Source organism: Anolis sagrei, chromosome 4 (assembly GCF_037176765.1).
Source record: "Anolis sagrei isolate rAnoSag1 chromosome 4, rAnoSag1.mat, whole genome shotgun sequence".
Classification (NCBI taxonomy): Eukaryota; Metazoa; Chordata; class Lepidosauria; order Squamata; family Dactyloidae; genus Anolis; species Anolis sagrei.
In genome coordinates this window covers 154,687,559-154,706,609 of record NC_090024.1, presented here as the reverse complement: position 1 = coordinate 154,706,609, position 19,051 = coordinate 154,687,559, and the positions used below count along the sequence as shown (strand labels likewise).

General features: G+C 38.8%; 1 protein-coding gene across 3 annotated transcripts in view; it reads right to left on the bottom strand.

Annotated features, from left to right (window-relative positions):
- The window catches only part of SYDE2 (synapse defective Rho GTPase homolog 2), a 50,219-nt gene that overhangs the window by 18,055 nt on the left and 13,113 nt on the right, over positions 1 to 19,051 (bottom strand). For all 3 annotated transcript variants that reach the window (XM_060773854.2, XM_060773855.2, XM_060773853.2), the window contains exons 3-4: positions 5,367 to 6,466; positions 1,531 to 1,657 (exon numbers count right to left, since the gene is read on the bottom strand). In XM_060773854.2, coding sequence (XP_060629837.2) covers positions 1,531 to 1,657; positions 5,367 to 6,466 — 1,227 coding nt within the window. The remainder of the gene's footprint in view (positions 1 to 1,530; positions 1,658 to 5,366; positions 6,467 to 19,051) is intronic.

The following is a 19,051-nucleotide window of genomic DNA, read 5'->3' as shown; positions in this document are numbered from 1 at the left end:
ATACTTGTTTAAATATACTTCAACAGACAAAGGTATGTGTGTGAATACAACAGTTTTACATGAAGAGGAGTACATTCATCTGTTAAAAGAGAGAAATAATGGAAGTTTCTTTAATAAGAAAGAATACTATTCATATATGAACATTACAACCTCTTGTGAAGAAGAGTATATTCATCTTTACAGAAAGAAATAAGTATATCCATTAAATTGTGAATGCAGTCCGTATGTTTCATTGTACCCTGGCTTGAGCCATGAGGAGATGCAGATAACAAACAAACAAACAAATATGTTATTATTGTCATTACCTTTTGCCTTGGGTGGCAAAAGGTCTTAGGCTGACCTTGATCTTGGAAAACACTGAAATAATCTAGAAACATTCTAGAAAATAGCCACCTCTATCTTTGCTATCTTTTTTGCATAGAATCTCTCTTTCTAGTCGTTTCCATGGAATAAGATGTAAAATTAACCAGCAGATCTCAGACAGTACCACATTATATACAGGAATAGCTAGGGTACTTTGGAATAGCTAGGGCACTTTGAGGAGCCTGAAAAAAAACAAAATACAGGCAGTCCCCAAGTCACAAACAAGATCGATTCTTTAGTTGAATTTGTTTGTAAGTTGGAACAGGTACATTTTTAAAGTGTAACTTCATCTCTCTCTCTGTGTGTGTGTGTATATACACACACACACACACACTCACTCACACACACACACACACACACACACGGAGGGAGGGAGGGAGGGAATGCTTGGGATACAGGAAGATTTAACATCCTGTGGCGCTTGTTTTGATATCTGTGCCCCCATTCAGGAAATTTCATCTCAATTTCTGTCCCAGCAATTATTAGATTTTGAAAATTTTGGCTTGTGGAAACAAGGAGAGGTGATAAAGCTTCCGTGGAAACACCTTTTCCCCATGATGATAACTCTTTCAGGAGTGAATTTCCCTTCTTAGGAGTAGATTTCTCTCACTTCCTGTTGTTAGCCTCTGATCTTAACTAAGAGTTGTTCGTAAATCGGATGTTTGCAACTTTGGGACTACCTGTATATAATGTGGTCCTATGTCAGGAATTTCACAATGGTATGCACCCAGTTTTTATTTATTTTATTATTTATTTAAAACATTTATATTCCGCCCTTCTCACCCTGAAAGGGACTCAGGGCGGAGCACAGCATATACATGGCAAACATTCAATTTTTGTGGTGGAGGGAAAAAAAGTTTTTCCCTCCACCACAGATGCCATGGGAAGCAATGACCTTGCTTTTAGAAGGTAATGTAGTAATAGTGCTAATAAGAATATTAATACTAATAATTTTTAGCCTAGAGTAGAAACCAGATTATTAATGCTAATGGCAATAAAATGACCCAACCAGCATTAGGTTATTGCTTTAAGGATTTGCTCATACGATATTGGACTTATGTCTCAATTTTGTATCATTAAAATTAAAACCATCTTTTTCAAAGGGACATTCTGAACATTTTAAGTATACTATATATTCACTTCTCCCTTAAAAAGCAAATCCATTACCTGTTATCACATTTATATCTGGGTATTGGGTTTCACAGAGAGTAACAGCTTTGCTATCTTTTTCAAATGCTTCTCGGAGTTCTTTCTTGACTGCTGCTGAGCCACATAAACGGTACAGGCCTACAACCTAGGAGCAAAATCATAATTTTACCACACAGTCCCAGTTTTTGGACTAGAAAATGCAAAAAACTGTAACTCAAATATCAAGTTAAAATACAGTTTTAAACATGCCTAGCAGAAGGACCAAGATGTGAGCACAAGAAGCTGAAAGACAAACATTAAACATCATTATCTGCTGTCTTGAGAAAAAGAAAATGTAATTAACAATGTTGAAGCATACTAATGACTTTAAAACAAAGTAAATTAAAATAAGACAATGATATACTGATATAATTATTTGCATCTACATATAGACTCCACCAGTCAACATGAACCCCCAGGAGAATCAGATTGAGGCTATTTACAACTAAGAGGGTTGAAACAGGGAAAACATACGAAGTAATAAATAAAGTACAAAGAACAGGTATTTAAGGTTCATTCTAGGTCAAAACTTGTTTTTAAAATTAACAAAAAATTAGATCACAAAATAATAGGGTGTAACGTTTTGTTGTTTCATGGCAACGGTATCATTTCATCTCCAAGGTCTTTCTAGAGAGCAATTTGTTCTACAACTACATGCTCCAGTGCTAATGAGAAACTGAAAAAGAGATGCGGCAAGGAAGAGGTAGTTGCCATGGGCAACTATATATAACAAACAATAATATCTTGCATGGAGCTTGCAAATAACTTCTCCTCTCCCCACATTGCCTGCCTGCTACTGGGTACAAGGAAACCTCCATTAACCAAGTAGATGTGTTTCTGGCTATTTACTTCTTTAACAGAAAATCTGGTAACAGAAGCATAAATAGGATTAAAAGAACAGGGATGCGTTTCTACACAACACAAAACAAGTTTCAACAACATTTTTTTTTAAAATTAACTATATACAGAACATCTTATGCCAGTGGTGTAATGGGTTAAGCCCTTGTGTTGGCAGGACTAAAGACCGAAAGGGAGAGCACAGATGAGCTCCCTCTATCAGGTCCAGTTCCCCATGTGGGGACATGAGAAAAGACTTTCACAAGGATGGTAAAAGATTTTTTTTAAAAAACACCCGAGCATTCCCTGGGCAACGTCCTTGCAGACGACCAATTCTCTCACACCAGAAGGAACTTGCAGTTTCTCAAGTCACTCCTGACATGAAAAAAAAATCTGGACATGAAACAAACAGGTCAGGTATGCCTTGCAAAAGTAAAAACACCTCTAGCAACTACTTGATGGCCCCTTCCAAAATGTACTCAGGAATGACTTTTTCTTTCACTTACCATCACTTTTCTTGTAATTTCTATTTCATTGGCCATACTCATATATCTCTGTGTTGTTGTTTTTGATCATATTCGGGTTAACTGGCAACGTAGGTCTAGCTCCACCTTTCTCTCACTGCCCACACGTGAGATTTCAATAGAGGATTTCTGGAGTTACCTATTTACCTTTCCTGTTGTAATCAAGCTGCACTAGGATTGGCCAGAGCAGAATCCCCACTTTTTCCCAGCTCAAGCTTCAGGAACCATCTACACTGCAGATTTATAGAAGGGTGACGCCACTTTAATTTCTATTGCTCCATACTATGGAATCCTGGAATTTGTGGCTTGTTAGAGAACACATGAGCTCTCTAACAAAGAAGCTACAAATCCCAGAAGCCTATAACATTTAGCCATGCCAATTCATGTGGTGGCAAACTGCTATACTTTTACAGTGAATCCTTTACAGTAGATATACTAATGCAACTTCCCCAAATCTCCTTCAAATGCTAATGTTGTTTTAAAAAATCCTTCCAATTAGAACGATGAGGAGGAAGGGAAGAGGGCTGTATAAGTTTAAAATACTTTGTAGAAAAAGAATCAGTAGCTAAGCCTCTGTATTTGGGGAAGCAAATGTACCCCTTGCACCTCAATATGGGCCCTTGGGTCATCCACTGCATACGTTTTTTAAAAAATCACTTGCTATTCACATAAATAGCATCCTTTCCAATTCAGTCAAATGCCATCGATAGACTCTTCATACTCAAAATAATATTGTAAATCTAAGGATAAACAACTTGAATCTTCTATCTGTTCATCCAGTTTAGACATGCTGAATCTGACTGATTCTGAGTTAAAGAATACTTTCCAATAGGACTCAAATAGATTTGAACCTAAGAATTTCCCAGAAGAAATGAAAAACCTCCATTGGTCTTTTATGAGATTTCATTTAGTATCTGGGAGACAAAAATGTTTTTGGGCATCATGATTTCAACATTTTTACATGCTGTGGGCTGTTTAGATGGGATGCAAGTCAAATAAATACAGCATATGCATATGTTACCTAAGGGGGTGAAATTCAATAACTCCAATTTGCATAGATGATGCAATAAGCACTGATAGCAATTATATTCTTCAACTTATGTAATGATGGAACAAAACATACAAGCCTGCCCTGCAAGTCATTTCTCCATCAAAACTCTTTACTACTATTTCAATTTCCACACTGAGACCTTAAAAAACTAGCTTTTCAGTTTTGTCAAGAGCAAGATCAGGTAGATTTCATGTTTGTAGATACATTTGGGATATTTAAGAGAATGCTTTCCCCAGAGACAAAATATTGACTTAGACTGGATTTACACTGCCAAATAATTCAGTTTCTGAATCCAGATTATCTGTTTTGAACTAGATTATTTTGAATCTACAATACCATATAATGCAGTTTAAAGCAGATAACCTGGATTCAGAAACTGGATTATATGGCAGTGTAGATGGGGCCTTAGGCAGCAAAATCAACTAGATACTGTATTTCTTGAACCATACACTGCCATGCATAGCAATGATCAAGGATTCTAATATGACCTTAATATTGAAGCAAATCCTGGACAAAGCAGGCAATTAGGCTTCCTGTTTTACAGATGAAAAACAAGGATAGTGAGAAAATAGCAGTAACTACAAACCAATTATTGATGAGATTTTCGTCCCCCAACTTTCATACTGGAAATCAGAGGGAGGTTTGGAAAGCTACTCGAAATTGCCAGAGATCTAACAACTAATCTACTGTATGTTCCTGGGTCTAGATAAGCAAAAGCCAAACATTTTTCAACTACTATTTCCCTATACTAGATTTCAAAGTCTTAAGAGCCAACAGAAAATTAGCAAACAAAGCAAATGTTTTGACCTCCTATAAAGTGCCAATTCTTTTAATCATTTCTCCATTTTATACAATAAAGACAAACCATGCTCTGAGAAAAACACGACAGTTTAGTCAGACCTTACACAGGGTAGGCAATTACATAACACCCAAATGATGAAAGTGGAGGGATATTAGGTGTACTCAACAAAGATATGACATTACTTGTAACATATATATGATACAGGTTGAGCATCCCTTATACAAAATCCAAAAGTCCAAAAGACTCTAACATCCAAAATTGTCCACATAGATGGCTGAGATAAATAGTAGCACCTTTGCTTTCTGATGGTTCAATGTACAAAAACCTTATCTCATGCACAAAATATTGTATAAAGCTATCTTCAAGCTATGTGTATGATATGTATAGGAAACACATGAATTTAGAATTTAGATTTGTGGCCCATCTCAAAGATATTTCAATAGGTGCATATATTCCAACATTTTAAAAAATCCAAAATCCAAAACACTCTTTTTGATCACAAGAATTTTGGACAAGAGACACTCAACATGGAAAGGCTTCTAACACTGAACATGAAATACATAAATAATAATATAGGCATTATTTCAAAACCCATCTCTACCTGACAGCCTCTTTTTTCAATCTCCATAATACATTTCTTCATCAAGAGGGGTACCATCAAGCCTACGTTTTCCTTCTCAACCACTTTCCGAGCTTCAATCCCAAACATTACTGGCTCTTGCTCTCCATCTAGTCCATTGAGAGAGTTTTCCCACTGCTCCAGAAGGGTCAGCTTGACATAAATTAGCCCCCTAGGCTCCAACTTGACTGCCAGCTGATGAGTCCTTGTCACTCGAAAAAGAGCAGGAAGAACCACCGTACCATGGCAACAAACTCGGTTTTTCCTTGGCATGGGCTCCCAACTGAAGACCACCAATTTCAAATGCTGTGCATTTTCTATTTCTATGTTGAAAGTGTGGTCCATGTCCAGAAATGTTGTCCGGCATGTAAGCAAGGCAGTCCTCGCTTTATTAACTGAATCTACTTGGATTGCACAAAATACATCTTTGGAGTCCATTCGAGGTGGTTTCAAATCCTCTGCACCATAGAAGTGAATGCTCATGAGTCCAGATATATACTGGGAACATTTAGGTTGGTCAGAAAAACTATAGTGCCTAAAGGCATCTATGTCAATGTCTGTCTTGTTGCCATTGCTGCTTGGGAATCCTTCTTTTCCTTTCCCAGCTCTGCCTTCACCAGCATGTTTCCCAGATTTTGCTATAAGCTCAGGAGAGTCTCCATCGCTGAGGTAGCCCCCTTTGGAGGAGGATTTGGAACTCCTGTTGTTTTTCTTTTTGTAGCTATGTTGGGAAGATACACTGCTATCAAGATGATATCGACTTATAACGTTCCTGCTAGCAGCAGCAGCCAACATGTTCCCAGATGAAGGTAATGCTGCATGGCCCATGTCCTGGCAATTATGTTTGAGCAACGAAGGATTGTCCGTACTATTATGGCTTGAATTTCCTTTGACACTCAGCTTCCTGCTGAGCTCAGGCAACTTTTTCATTTTCATGGAAAGTTTCCTCACTGTTCTTGGGGATTTTATTTTATCAGGGAAAGACCAGTTTATTGAACCACCTTTTTTCAAAGGGTTAGGACTCGGAGGCGAACATTCGGCTGTTGCTGTGTCAGGTTTGCTTGAAGACACTACTCCGTATCCTTTGAAGAAAAGAAAGGAATACATTTTTTAAAGAACACCACATTCAAAATGAATACGATAATACTTTAAAACCATAAGGCTTGCATGCCTGGAAAAGTACACATGCTATTCAGTAAGATGCTGAGTAGCAAGCTTTATCTACCCAAATTTTCCTGTGAACTTTATTTTGCAGAAAAAGCAGGCAAAGAAAAGCTCACTTACTGTTTCCTTAAGTAACTGTGCATGACATTAAAAATCCTCAAGTGAAATTTAAATAAACCAATCCCTGCTACTCATATACTAATTTTTGTCTTCTCGCGCATACAATTAAATGCAACAATTTCAATTGAGCAAGTCTTTTGAAGACAGAATTGTAAACACTCTCTGTGCTCTAGAGCTCTGAAAAGGAACAGAAAAAATGTATAGCTAACTGTGCCTTTCACCATCCACTTGAAAACAGCCCAAAATGCTAGTTCACAATACTTTGCTCCCTTCCATTTCATCTTGGAAAATATCTATTTATCCCTCCCCTTGTTTATAAAAGGATGGAGGTGGAAGGCATTTGGAATTAATTTCTCCCAAGAGTTGCAACATGCCTTGTCTTTTCAAGCCCCCAAGTGCTTCCTTCCTGTCTCACACAATGCCCCTTTGTGTTTGTCATGGAGACTTGCCTGCTCCCAGGTGACAACCACCTAGGAACTAATGAAGTCTCCACTGGAACTAACAAAGTGCGACCAACTTGTTTATTATCCAGGATAATTTCATGAAAAAACAAAAGCCTCAATAATAGAAGTGGAAAAAAATGAAAGCTATAAATTAGAAGCTGTACATATCCTGGTTGTGTTCATACTTGAGCATACACTAAGTTTTATCACTGAAAGAAGAAACCCAAGCAAACCTTTCACTCCTAGACATCCCTCTTCTCTGATTTGCCTGTGAGATCGAAGGCTTTCACTTCTCTTTTTCATTAAGTGTAGTTCAGCATTATAGCAGAGCCCTTATGAAAGCACATGGTATAAACAAAGGTGTTCTCACGATGATATTTCAGTTCAGCAGCTCCACATCACTCAAAAATATGCACACTCCCAAACAAACAAAATACTTTACCATTTCATATCTTTTATTTTCACAAGCCAGTCCTCATTTTTGCAAAGACCATATTTTGATCAGAGCAGAAGTGAAATATCTGGAAACATTATTACTGCCAAACAACACACTCTCAAGCAGGTGTTTTAAATTTATTATTTATATAATATGATATCTCACCATTCTTCCAACAAGCTAAAAATAGACACAACTTTCCTCCCCATTCTTTTTATATTTATAACAATCCTGGAAGAAAATGACTGGCTCAAGGTCCCTCAATGTGTTTCCTAGCTCAGTGGAGATCATGGATCTCGCAAAGGCAAATTCAAGACTCCAATCACTACGCAATATTGTCTCTGAAAAAAAATTACAATCTTTCATTGGCTTAAGAAACATATCTACTATTAATCCAAGTTAGCTCCTCTGCTCAATCACTTAGTAAGAGGCAGAAGCACTTGGGAAAGACAGAAAGGGAGCTGTCCATGGGTCAGACAAAAAAAAAAACCATTATTTGCCCAGCTATGTTTCATGCTTATGGAAAAGATGGGCACAAAAAATGTATTCCTATCTAACATCAGTTGTTAAATGCCAGGTCAGATATCTTCTTTCCCACAAATTTCATTTCCTTGTGTGATAGAAACAAAGAAATAATCAGAATGTTTAAGCAACATTTTAAAAAAATACTCTTGGACTTTTAAAGGATATTCTGCTTTGGAATTATCACAGGACCAAATAGGTATAACTCAGCAACATCTCCAGATAGTTCAATATTCTTCCTATTTCTACAATCCAACGCTGAAGCTCAAAAAAATCCTCAGCCAGTTATCTGGCCTTTTATTAACTTGGGTAGCTGGAAAACTTGCTTTCCAGATACAAATTCACAAGCAGTAGACTTTGCCCCTGCCCCCAATCCATTTGGGAAGACAATACTGCTCAAAGTCTGTTTTCCAGGAGCCTCAATGAATTTTCTTGTTTCTCCCAGTTGCTGTGTTTCTATTGAAGTTGTTTCCTTACATGGAATAGACTATTTCTAGCACGCCTGCTGTGCTTTTCTGGCAAGCATCTCGTAAGAAATGTGGTATTTGATAAAACTGGACAAAGGCTCCCCTTGTACTGCAAATCACAGCACAGTCCCACTGGTGGGCTGCTCTGAAGCATTCTATAGTAATGAGTGCCATGCTTTAGCCTACTAACATTAATCTTCTTTTTCTGTCAGAAGCCTCTGGCAAAGGCTTAGAAAAGCGAGCCAAGATATTAAAAAACTTTTCCTAGTTTTCATTAGGATGGAGAAGTCAATCTAGCATTCTTGACATTTTGCATTTAACATCCGGTGGTTTCAGCATTTCTTCTATTTAGCTTAAGTGCTAGAATGACAAATGATGCCAGAAGAAGAGAAAAAACTCTTACCGGAATCCTTCATGGCAATGTGGCATCCAGGTTTTGAATGTGTGTGGAGTCATTTCTGTTGCTAAAGACCTGAAGTCAATGATAATTTTACCATATGTTCCTGCAAGGAGGCTCAGGTTTACATGTTGGGCTGTGTCATTTTCTTACATCTTTGTTTTGTTTTAAGAAAGAATGAAAGAACATTGTGATTTTATAATACACTCAAAGTTTTATGTGCTCAGTATATGTTTTATTCTGTTAATTTTTACTTTCATTTTTTATTTGCTATTGGTATGTGATGTTTTGTTTGCCTTTGAACCATGTTTTCCTTGTTTGTCTTCCTTCCATCACTGTAATTTGTTACATGAAATACTGTAAAATCTCTCTAAGAACAGAACACATGCATGGCGAGGAGGAAAAATTAATGATAAATGCTATGTAAATAACAGGTAAGTTTTAAAAAACAGTGGCAGTATAAAAATGAATAACATTTTTTCCCTATGGCACTTCAGCTATGTTATTGTTCTGAGTCAATCCATAAAATCTTATTGCAGTACAAATGCAATTCTAAACACAGAACAATGAACATCATATAACAAATGCACAAACTGTGGTTTTGCTACAGGCCTCCACAACACTAATTGAACAGAAAACCAATACATTGAAAAAGAGAACTGCTGTTAAAAGCCAGACAGTCTTTATATACAAGAGTGCTGATAACTGTGCTAGATGGGGTTACACACCCCCTGAAGACACAGGTTCGCAGCTTGGGAGTGATCCTGGACTCATCATTGAGCCTAGAACCCCAGGTTTTGGCGGTGGCCAGGGGAGCTTTCACACAATTAAAACTTGCACCAGTTGCACACATACCTTGTGAAGTCAGACTTGGCCATGGCGGTCCACACTCTTATTACATTGAGAATAGATTTCTGCAATTCGCTCTATGTGGGGTTGCCTTTTAAGACTGTTTAGAAGCTCCAAGTGGTCCAACGGGTGGCTGCCAGATGCAGCATACAGGGAACATACGACCCCCCGTTACATCAGCTCCACTGGCTGCCAGGCTGCTACCGAGCACAATTCAAAGCCCTAAATGGTTCCAGCACAGCTTACCTGTCCAAACATATCTCCCTCTATGAACCATCTAAGAGGTTAAGATCTTTTGGAGGCCCTGCCTTCAGTCCCACCTCCTTCACAGGTGCGGTTGGTTGGGACAAGAGACAGGGCCTTCTCAGTGGTGGCTTTTGAACTCCACAGTGAAATTAGATCAGTGCTCTCTCTCTTGGCCTTCAGAAAAAAAAGTAAATACATGGTGTTTGGACCAAGCCTTAGGTTAGTAAGCAGTGCAAGAAATGAACAGGAATTGTGTGCAATTGATATTGGAATGCTCTGGAATTTCGGTTTTTGGATTATGTGATTTTAATGTTTTTAAATTAATATGTTTTAATTCTATGTTACAATGTCTAAACATGGTTTATGTTTTATGCTTTAATATGGTTTAATATTTTTAATTCATAGTTATATGTTATTGTTGTTTTTATGTTTTGGCTTATCACGTGTATGTTGGGCATTATATTTTTGCCGTGACTATGCTGGAAACTGCTTTGAGTACCCCCAGGGGTGAGAAAAGCAGTATATAAATACAGATAATAATAATAATAATAATAATAATAATAATAATGGCGGCAGGTACTGTCTGTGTAAATGATAAAATGTAGCATTCAAAACAAAGTTATGTTCATCTTTTGTGTACTGCAATTACAGTTGTGTTTGTATTGGCAGGTATTTGAACTCTTGCTAAAGGAAGATTATTTGAAGTATACACTGGAACCTAGGTTGCCCCACTGCAAGTCCAGTGCTATACCCAGCTGACTTCACTCTCTCACACTTTTTCTGTACCTGAAACCAAGCATCACTGTACTTCATAAATTTAGATCAGCTTTCCTCCAAACAAACCTCATTTATTGAACTAAAGTGCATTTAATCCAAAAAGTCAATCCTAATTAAATTAGCATGCATTCAACCCTGAGGAGAAGCAGAGATAGAATGACTTAAATTAACCACAGAAATCAATATGCAGCGGCCTCAATAGCCCTTTCCCCAGGGCACTAGATCAATATATCTATTGGCTTGCACTGAGTGCTTTAATTTGACCAAACTTAAATGAAGAATGAAAAATTTTAGTGAACAAGTAAAAGCTCAATGTGTTTTTGTATCTTTAAAGGAAATTGATAGTTTAATGGTGGAGAGCATCTAGGGTTTAGTGCCTCCCCATTTGGCTAGTAAAGCTCCTTCTTCTCCCAAAATTCCCATTCTTTTGCCTTGTCACAAGGAACCACTGCTAAGGCATATGCAACAGTTGTTCTAGAAGAGTCCCCTCATTTTTACTCTTGGGAGATGTGAGGGAACAACTCAATTGGACCACTATATCAGGGCACCTGAACCCTATGTGAATTTTGTATCTATATATGGCAGGCATGGGCAAACTTTCTAACTTGGAGGCTGCATGGTGGGCCAGAGTGGGGTGGGAGGGAGAAAAGGGGCTTTCCCCAAGTCCCCTCCCTGGCCTTTCCTCCCCTCCCTCTTCTCTTTCAGAAAGTGAAGGAAAGATGGGAAACGTTTGGATCCCAAAAGGGTTAGCCTTCGTCAAGATGAAGGTGGATGGGAGAGAAAAATGTATCCATTAGACCGCATATTGCCAACTCCTGATAATATAATCCTAGAATCCTAGAGCTGGAAGAGACCCCCCCAACGGCCATCCAGTCCAACCCCCTACCATACAAGAAGACACAATCAAAGCCTCTGTGGAAAAGCTTCCAGAGAAGGAGACTCCACCACACTCCAAGGCAACCTATGTCACTCTCCAATAGCTCTTACTCTCATGATGTTCTTCCCAATCTTTTCAGTCGAATCTCTTTCCCTACCATTTGAAACCATTGCTCCTCCTGCTCAAGAGTTAATTTTCCCTTAAAAACTCAGAAGCTACAATCCTTAAATTAAAACAGGAACATGTAAAATAAAAAAGAAAGAAAGCTGTTTATCCAAATATGAACTTCAGGAAAGGATAAAAGAAAAAGAATGCTCCTTTCAGTTCCTCCCACACTGAAAGTACTACTTTCCTGGCTTTCTTCCTTCCTTTCTTTTTTAGGAAGTCTTAAAGATACTAGGTGTAATTCTGTAAACATTCTCTCCAAAGGCCCCAACAGTGAACACTATAGTTAGGATTGAAATAGCGAGACCAATAAAGAAACAACCTTATTTTATTTTGGGAAGGCTCACAATTGTCTAAAAAAAAGTTGTACTTGCAGAAGACGCTATCATGTTTCTTGTCAAAAGGAAAACCGGATGCTTAACTCTGGAATGTATTTTTAAAAATGGCATGACAACACAGCAAAGCTCTGAAGTGAGAAAATAAAACAGTAAAGTTTAAGTGACTTAGAAGCAAGAAGACCATTAAACAGCTTGACGCCAGCTGACAAGGCAACTGCATGCAGCCTCCTGCAATAATATCGTTCAAGGCCCTCCTTTCAGTAGCCCTTCAAGCAAAGGTTTATGTTTAGAAAGATTTAGAACTGCATGCAGAGTTTAAAGGGAAAGTTGATATCTATATAGAAAGAAGTCAACATGTTCCTTACCTCCCAGTGATTTTAACAGTCCGGGAGAAGGAAAAAGAGTGGACAGATAGATTTTGAAAGTATATATTTCAGGCCAGCAGTTTCAGCGCATTGAGCATTTCACTATTTGACCAGAAACTATTAACAAAAGGGAGCAGGAGGAAACACACACTGAAGATTAACATTAGGAAATTAGGTAGATTCCTCAGGCAGAAAGCAGCCAGGCTTTGAAGCTGCAAGGCTATTCAATGCTAATCAAGGTAGCCAATTGCAACATTCACATTTGCCTCAAGCAGATGAAAGTTCTTTCACCCACCCTGGACATTCCACAGATATATAACCACATTTGCCTAGTTTCCAACAAACCTCACAACCTCTGAGGATGCCTGCCAGAGATGTGGGTAAAACATCAGGAGAGAATGCTTTTAGAGCATGGCCATACTGCCTGCAAAAACTCACAGCAACCCCGAGATAGGTTTGTTGGCATTGTTGCACAGGCCATGGTAGCTTCCATGTTGGTGGGGAAATGAATCTGCTCTGGATTCAGGATGCTACATCCTACCCCAAAATACATTCAGCACCTTGGAAAGGTCCTTTAAAGTCAGGTCTAAAACATGGAGCATATTCATTAGTCCACCAACCTAGCAGTCTCCAGCTACTGTTATATAAAAAAGGGACATCAGCAACTATGTATGTCCATGGTCTGTGTCGGAATCCAAGGAAGAGTTAAAAAGATGAAAACCAATGTACACTTTTTTTCCGAGCTCATCTTTAACCATGGTTAACTAAACTTGCAAGGAAAGAGGACAGTATAGCAACTGAGCCTGTGGTCATGAAAATAACACTATCTATAAATCAGTCATCTAGCTTAGTTTTTACTCACAGAGACATCCAAGTTTCCTCCAGAACTGACTGATACTCCTCTTCAGTTAGTATTCAGGTGGCCACTAGACAGAGGACATTAGCTACAATGTCAATCCATGAAAATATACTGTATATACACAGCTTCATAATAGCTCCATATGTCACACAATACTAGATGTTCATCCTAACAGAGCATACTCGCTCTGTTGCCCTTTATGTGGTAATTTTGTCTAGATGAGCTGTCATTTCAGCTTTGACTAAAATTAACTGTAGACACCTTAACAGGATTAAAGGAATCCCTAAGTACTCTTTAGCAATAAAGCCAATTATTTAGCAGCAGGGACTCTTCTACAATTAAAGCATTCACTGTGATCGCTATTCAATGTGTATCATACACATAGAAACAAAGCTGTGTTTAAAACAACGTCATTAACTCGATACTCAAGAAATACTACAGGATAAATACACAACCAAATTCATCAAGGTTTATTATTGTACCAAATTGAGAAGCAATTTTAGTTTTGTTAAGCAACACATTTTCTTCTGTGGCGTAAAAAGCATCTAGTTTAATTTACTATAACAAAAGACTTCTACTAAAAAGACGTTACTCTATGAAACTTGATACAGAATGCATGCAACTTTCCTGCAGAGATTATACATCATCCCAGCTGGAAATAAAATCCATTCTTAGAAACTCAGCAGTAGCCAAAATATTGATTAGCATTCCACAAGAAAACCATGACAATGCTGTGAAAGAAAATTTCTCAAATCTGCTCCACCAAAGACCTGAATACACAATTTCCTGCATCATAAATAAAAATAAATACGATATTTCCATTCCTGGAACTGCAGTTCTGTATGCAGACACTGTGGAACAACTTCCACTAAAGTGGATGGCGTTTTCCTCTGAATTTATTTATTTATTTATTTATTTATTTAATACATTTCTACCCCACCCTTCTCCCCACAAGGGGACTCATGTGTACAGGTATCCTCAAAAACAATCTCTTTTAACATATTATATTGAAGCTGTGGTGGTACAATAGGTTAAACCCTTGTGCCTGCTGAAACTGCTGACCTGAAAGTCAGCTGTTCGAATCTGCGAGGCGGGGTGAGCTCCCATCTGTCAGCTCCAGCTGCTCAGGCAGGGACATGAGAGAAGCCTCCCACAGGATGGTTAAACATCCTGGCGTCACCTGGGCAACATTCTTGCAGATGGCCAAATCTTCTCAAACTAGAAGTGGCTTGCAGTTTCTCAAGTCACTCCTGACATAGAATAAAAGTATTATATAAATTGAACTCAGAAATTGACAAAGTAAAGAACATTTTGGCTACATTAACTACACAAATATCAATGGGCAACCTCATATAGCAGACCATATTGAGGTCCCAAATAGATTACTCCAGCAAAATCAATTAAAGGGACCAATGGACATTTTTCTTTTCAAGGAAATGAACCAACACAGAATGCATGTGAGATCAAGCCTCAAACAGGAAAGAAAAAATACAGTGATGCAGTCAAATCAGTAGTTGTAAATAGCATGTATCAAATACATAATGTTGTCAATCACTTAATGGGAATTTAGAACAATATGAGAAAATAGCACTATGATACATCCAAAGCAATGTACCCTTTAACAATAGAAAACCCATTCCACTGTGATTTAGCACATCCCCCTGAAGACGCAGGTTCGCAGCTTGGGAGTGATCCTGGACTCATCGCTGAGTCTGGAATCCCAGGTCTCGGCGGTGGCCGGAAGAGCTTTTGCACAATTAAAACTTGTGCGCCAATTGCGCTCGTACCTTGGGAAGTCTGATCTGGCCACAGTGGTCCACGCTCTCGTTACATCCCGAATAGATTACTGCAACGCACTCTACGTGGGGTTGCCTTTGAAAACTGTTCGGAAACTTCAATTAGTCTAGCGGGCGGCATCATACAGGGAGCATACTACCCCTCTGTTATGTCAGCTCCACTGGCTGCTGATCCAATTCCGAGCACAATTCAAAGTGCTGGTTTTGACCTACAAAACCCTATATGGTTCCGGCCCAGTGTATCTGTCTGAACGCATCTCCTTCTACATCCTGCCTCAGAGTTTAAAATCTTCTGGGGAGGTACTGCTCTCGGCCCCACCTCTATCACAAGTGAGATTGGTAGGGACGAGGAGCAGGGCCTTCTCGGTGGTGGCCCCTCACTTGTGGAACTCACTCCTCGGGGAAATTAGGTCATCGACATCCCTCCTCTCCTTTAGAAGGAAATTAAAAACATGGATTTGGGACCAGGCCTTCGGGTAATCTGGCGGATAGATAAGGGACAAGCGACGACTAGAATTGATGGATTGGACAATGTGGAATTTGAATTTATGGACTCTGAGCTGGTAAACATTGAGCACTGGATTGTTTTTAGGGATTGTGACGTATAATGGATTGTTTTAATTATTTTAATTACTGTTTATATGTTTTATTTTTTACCTTGTTGTTGTGCCGGCATCGAATTGTGCCTTTTTGTTAGCCGCCCTGAGTCCCCCCTTGGGGGTTGAGAAGGGCGGGGTAGAAGTGCGAGAAATAATAATAGTACATTAGACTGGATCATCCCCAGCAAGTTGTTGTTCAACCTCTCACCTGACAGTGAAGGAAACATGCAGAAACATGATGCATGCTGCCCCGAAATCCTCAATTGGACAGAGATGTATATTCAAATATATTAGAATAAAAATAAAGATTGAATTATACTCATTTCAAGCCTTGTGCTCACAGAGTCATTAGGCCTATGATTCCCAAATGATACTCCTCCTTAACTCATTTGTACTCCGTATTCACAGCCACAATGTTATTTGGGGCTATAGAAAGTAGTAGAGGTCTAAGGTCACAATAGTCAAATCTGGAGACTAATTATTTTTACTGAAGTTAATTGCTAAAGTGAGAGTAAAAAGCCTAAACCTGTGATTGAATTGTCACCCTGGTAGCTGAGGTCCTTTCATATCAATGATGATAATCACTCAATACTTCTGTGCATCATTCAGTGGCAAAACTGAAAGTCTAAAGCTAATCTGAGAGGCAATCACTATTGTATCATTCTGCAACAAGAGTAAGTGATTCTTACTTCAGCTCTATTGCCACTCACATGAGAACAAATCCCACTCAATTCACTAGATTGTCTTTCTGTTTAGATATCTACAGAATTGCACTGTTATAAAACAATCCCTCTGAAACTACTGGCAAATTAGCAGCACGGATAAAAATATATTTTAAAATGCAGTGCTACATTAAGATTCAAGGACTGTCTTAGCCAGCATTTGTTAACACATGACCAAGATGACACGACAAGAAGACTAAGGTGGGATGTTGACATAAGAACACCTTTTGGCTCATTTGGCAACCAGTATTGAGAAGCAATATAGCCATCATAACAAATAGGCACAGTTCTATCCTCCATGAATTTTTGTCCAATTCACTTTTAAAGATGACCATATTGGTGGCCATCATTCAATCTTGTGAAAGTGAATTCTGCAGTTTACAGGCAATCCCCAAGTTACAAACATTCAACTTACAAACAACTCATAGTTAAGAATGAGGGTGAGACAACTGGAAGTGAGAGAAATCTACCCATAGGAAGGGAACTTGTATCAAGTCCAAGTTCATGTACAAGTCCAAGTTCATGTTTAAATCCTGAGATTTGATGGCAGATCGCACAGAAATTGATTGGTAACATATAATAAAGTGGCCCATAGTTAACCCACAATGTGGTCTTACTCGTGATTTCATTGGTGGGAGAGCAAAGGGGGTCTCCATTGAAGCTTTCTCACCAATTCTTGTTTCCACAACAAGCCACATTTTTCAAAATCCACTTGTCACTGGGTCAGAAAGTGAGGGGCTATCTAAAGCTAAAAAAACGTGTATTTTTAATTGGAGTTGAACTTAAAAATATACCTGTTCCAACGTACAAATAAATTCAACTTAAGAACAAACCTACAGGACCTATCTTGTTCATAACTTGGGGACTGTGTGTACCTATATACTATGTAACAAAATGTTTTATATGACTCCAATCTCTCATCTTTTTGCTGTACAGGATAGCAAAAAGCAAAGAAGTGACAGAAAAGCTTCACAGGTGCCTGTATACAATACATTATTCTATTTTTTGTTAGGTGTCTGGAGACACTTAATACATTTCAACCTTACCTCCTCTTATTTCTGCTTTTTCTATAGTAAATCATTATAAACATAACATTTCCTGACAAAAGCAGTAATTCTAGCCCATTGGACATTATGTTTGCCATTATCTAATTTTTTTTTGTCATGTCAGGAGTGACCTGAGAAACTGCAAGTTGCGTCTGGTGTGAGAGAATTGGCCATCTGCAAGGATGTTGCCCAGGGGACGCCCGGATGATTTGGTGTTTTATCATCCTTGTGGGAGGCTTCTCTCATGTCACCGCATGGGGAGCTGGAGCTGATAGAGGGAGCTCATCCGCCTCTCCCCGGATTTGAACCTGCAACCTGTCGGTCTTCAGTCCTGCCGGCACAGGGGTTTAACCCACTGCACCACCAAGGGCTCCGCCATTATCTAATGCAATGTTGGGATTTGTGCATTTGCAAATTCACCAGTTTCTAGGGGTTATACTGGGGAGAAAGGAAATGCATTTAAACCCATGCATGATTCCACTTTCCTTAAAACAGTGGTTCTTAACCTGTGGGCTGCAAACCACCAGTGGGCCACGAGGATGAAAATCTAGTCCACGAAATTTCTTCCTCTTTATTTTATTTTATTTCTGCTCCTTTTGCACTGCCTGCCACTCCTTCCCTGTCGCTGACCATGGTATATGTTCTGCATCAGAAACTAGAGGTGATGTGGTCTATCCAATGCAATTTTCTGAATCAGCACCCCGAACCAAATCTAAAGTTGACCAAAAACTGGTTCATAACCCTTCTGGTACTAATGTTGGAGAATGGTCCCTGGTCAAAGTGGTCCCTGGTCAAAAAAAGGTTGTAAACTATAAAGATCAACCTAATGTTTTAAGCATAGTTATATCAGTTTAGAAGCACAACAGAAGCTTACTTTTGTTATAAGTGGATTATTCCAACTAATGAAGACCCTATCATGGTCTTGGCAAGAGCCAGAGGTCATTTCTCATTGCCTTCCTCTGAGGCTGAGGGAATGTGAGTTGTCCAGTGCCACCCAGTGGGTTTCAATGTTTGAGCAGGGATCTGTAGTTTGGTTTCACAAAGTCCTAGTTTGTCCAGCACTCAGCCTAGAACAAGGGAAACTGACTATGCACTGCTAATTGGTTGCTGCCCTTCAATGTCTCCAAGCAAATTCTCAGTCTACACATAGAGCACGTTTGCTCCTTAACAAATGTTTTAATACTTTCTTACCCTGGTACCGCTTTCTTACCCTGATCAACATCTGTGTACCATTACTTCCCCAGACATACATCAAGAAACCAGGCAACCTAAAGCAGGGGATTAACTCAGATGCACGCATGAATGGTGTCATATTTGCTAATCACTCAACTCATGCAGCTAAGCTCTATCAGTCCTGAAGATTGTCCTCATACAATGCAATCATATAAATGGCTACATAGACATACATTCTCCTGACATAGTCCTATGTGAATGCAAGCTTGTACATTCATGCAGTAACATCATTTACTCTATTCCAGT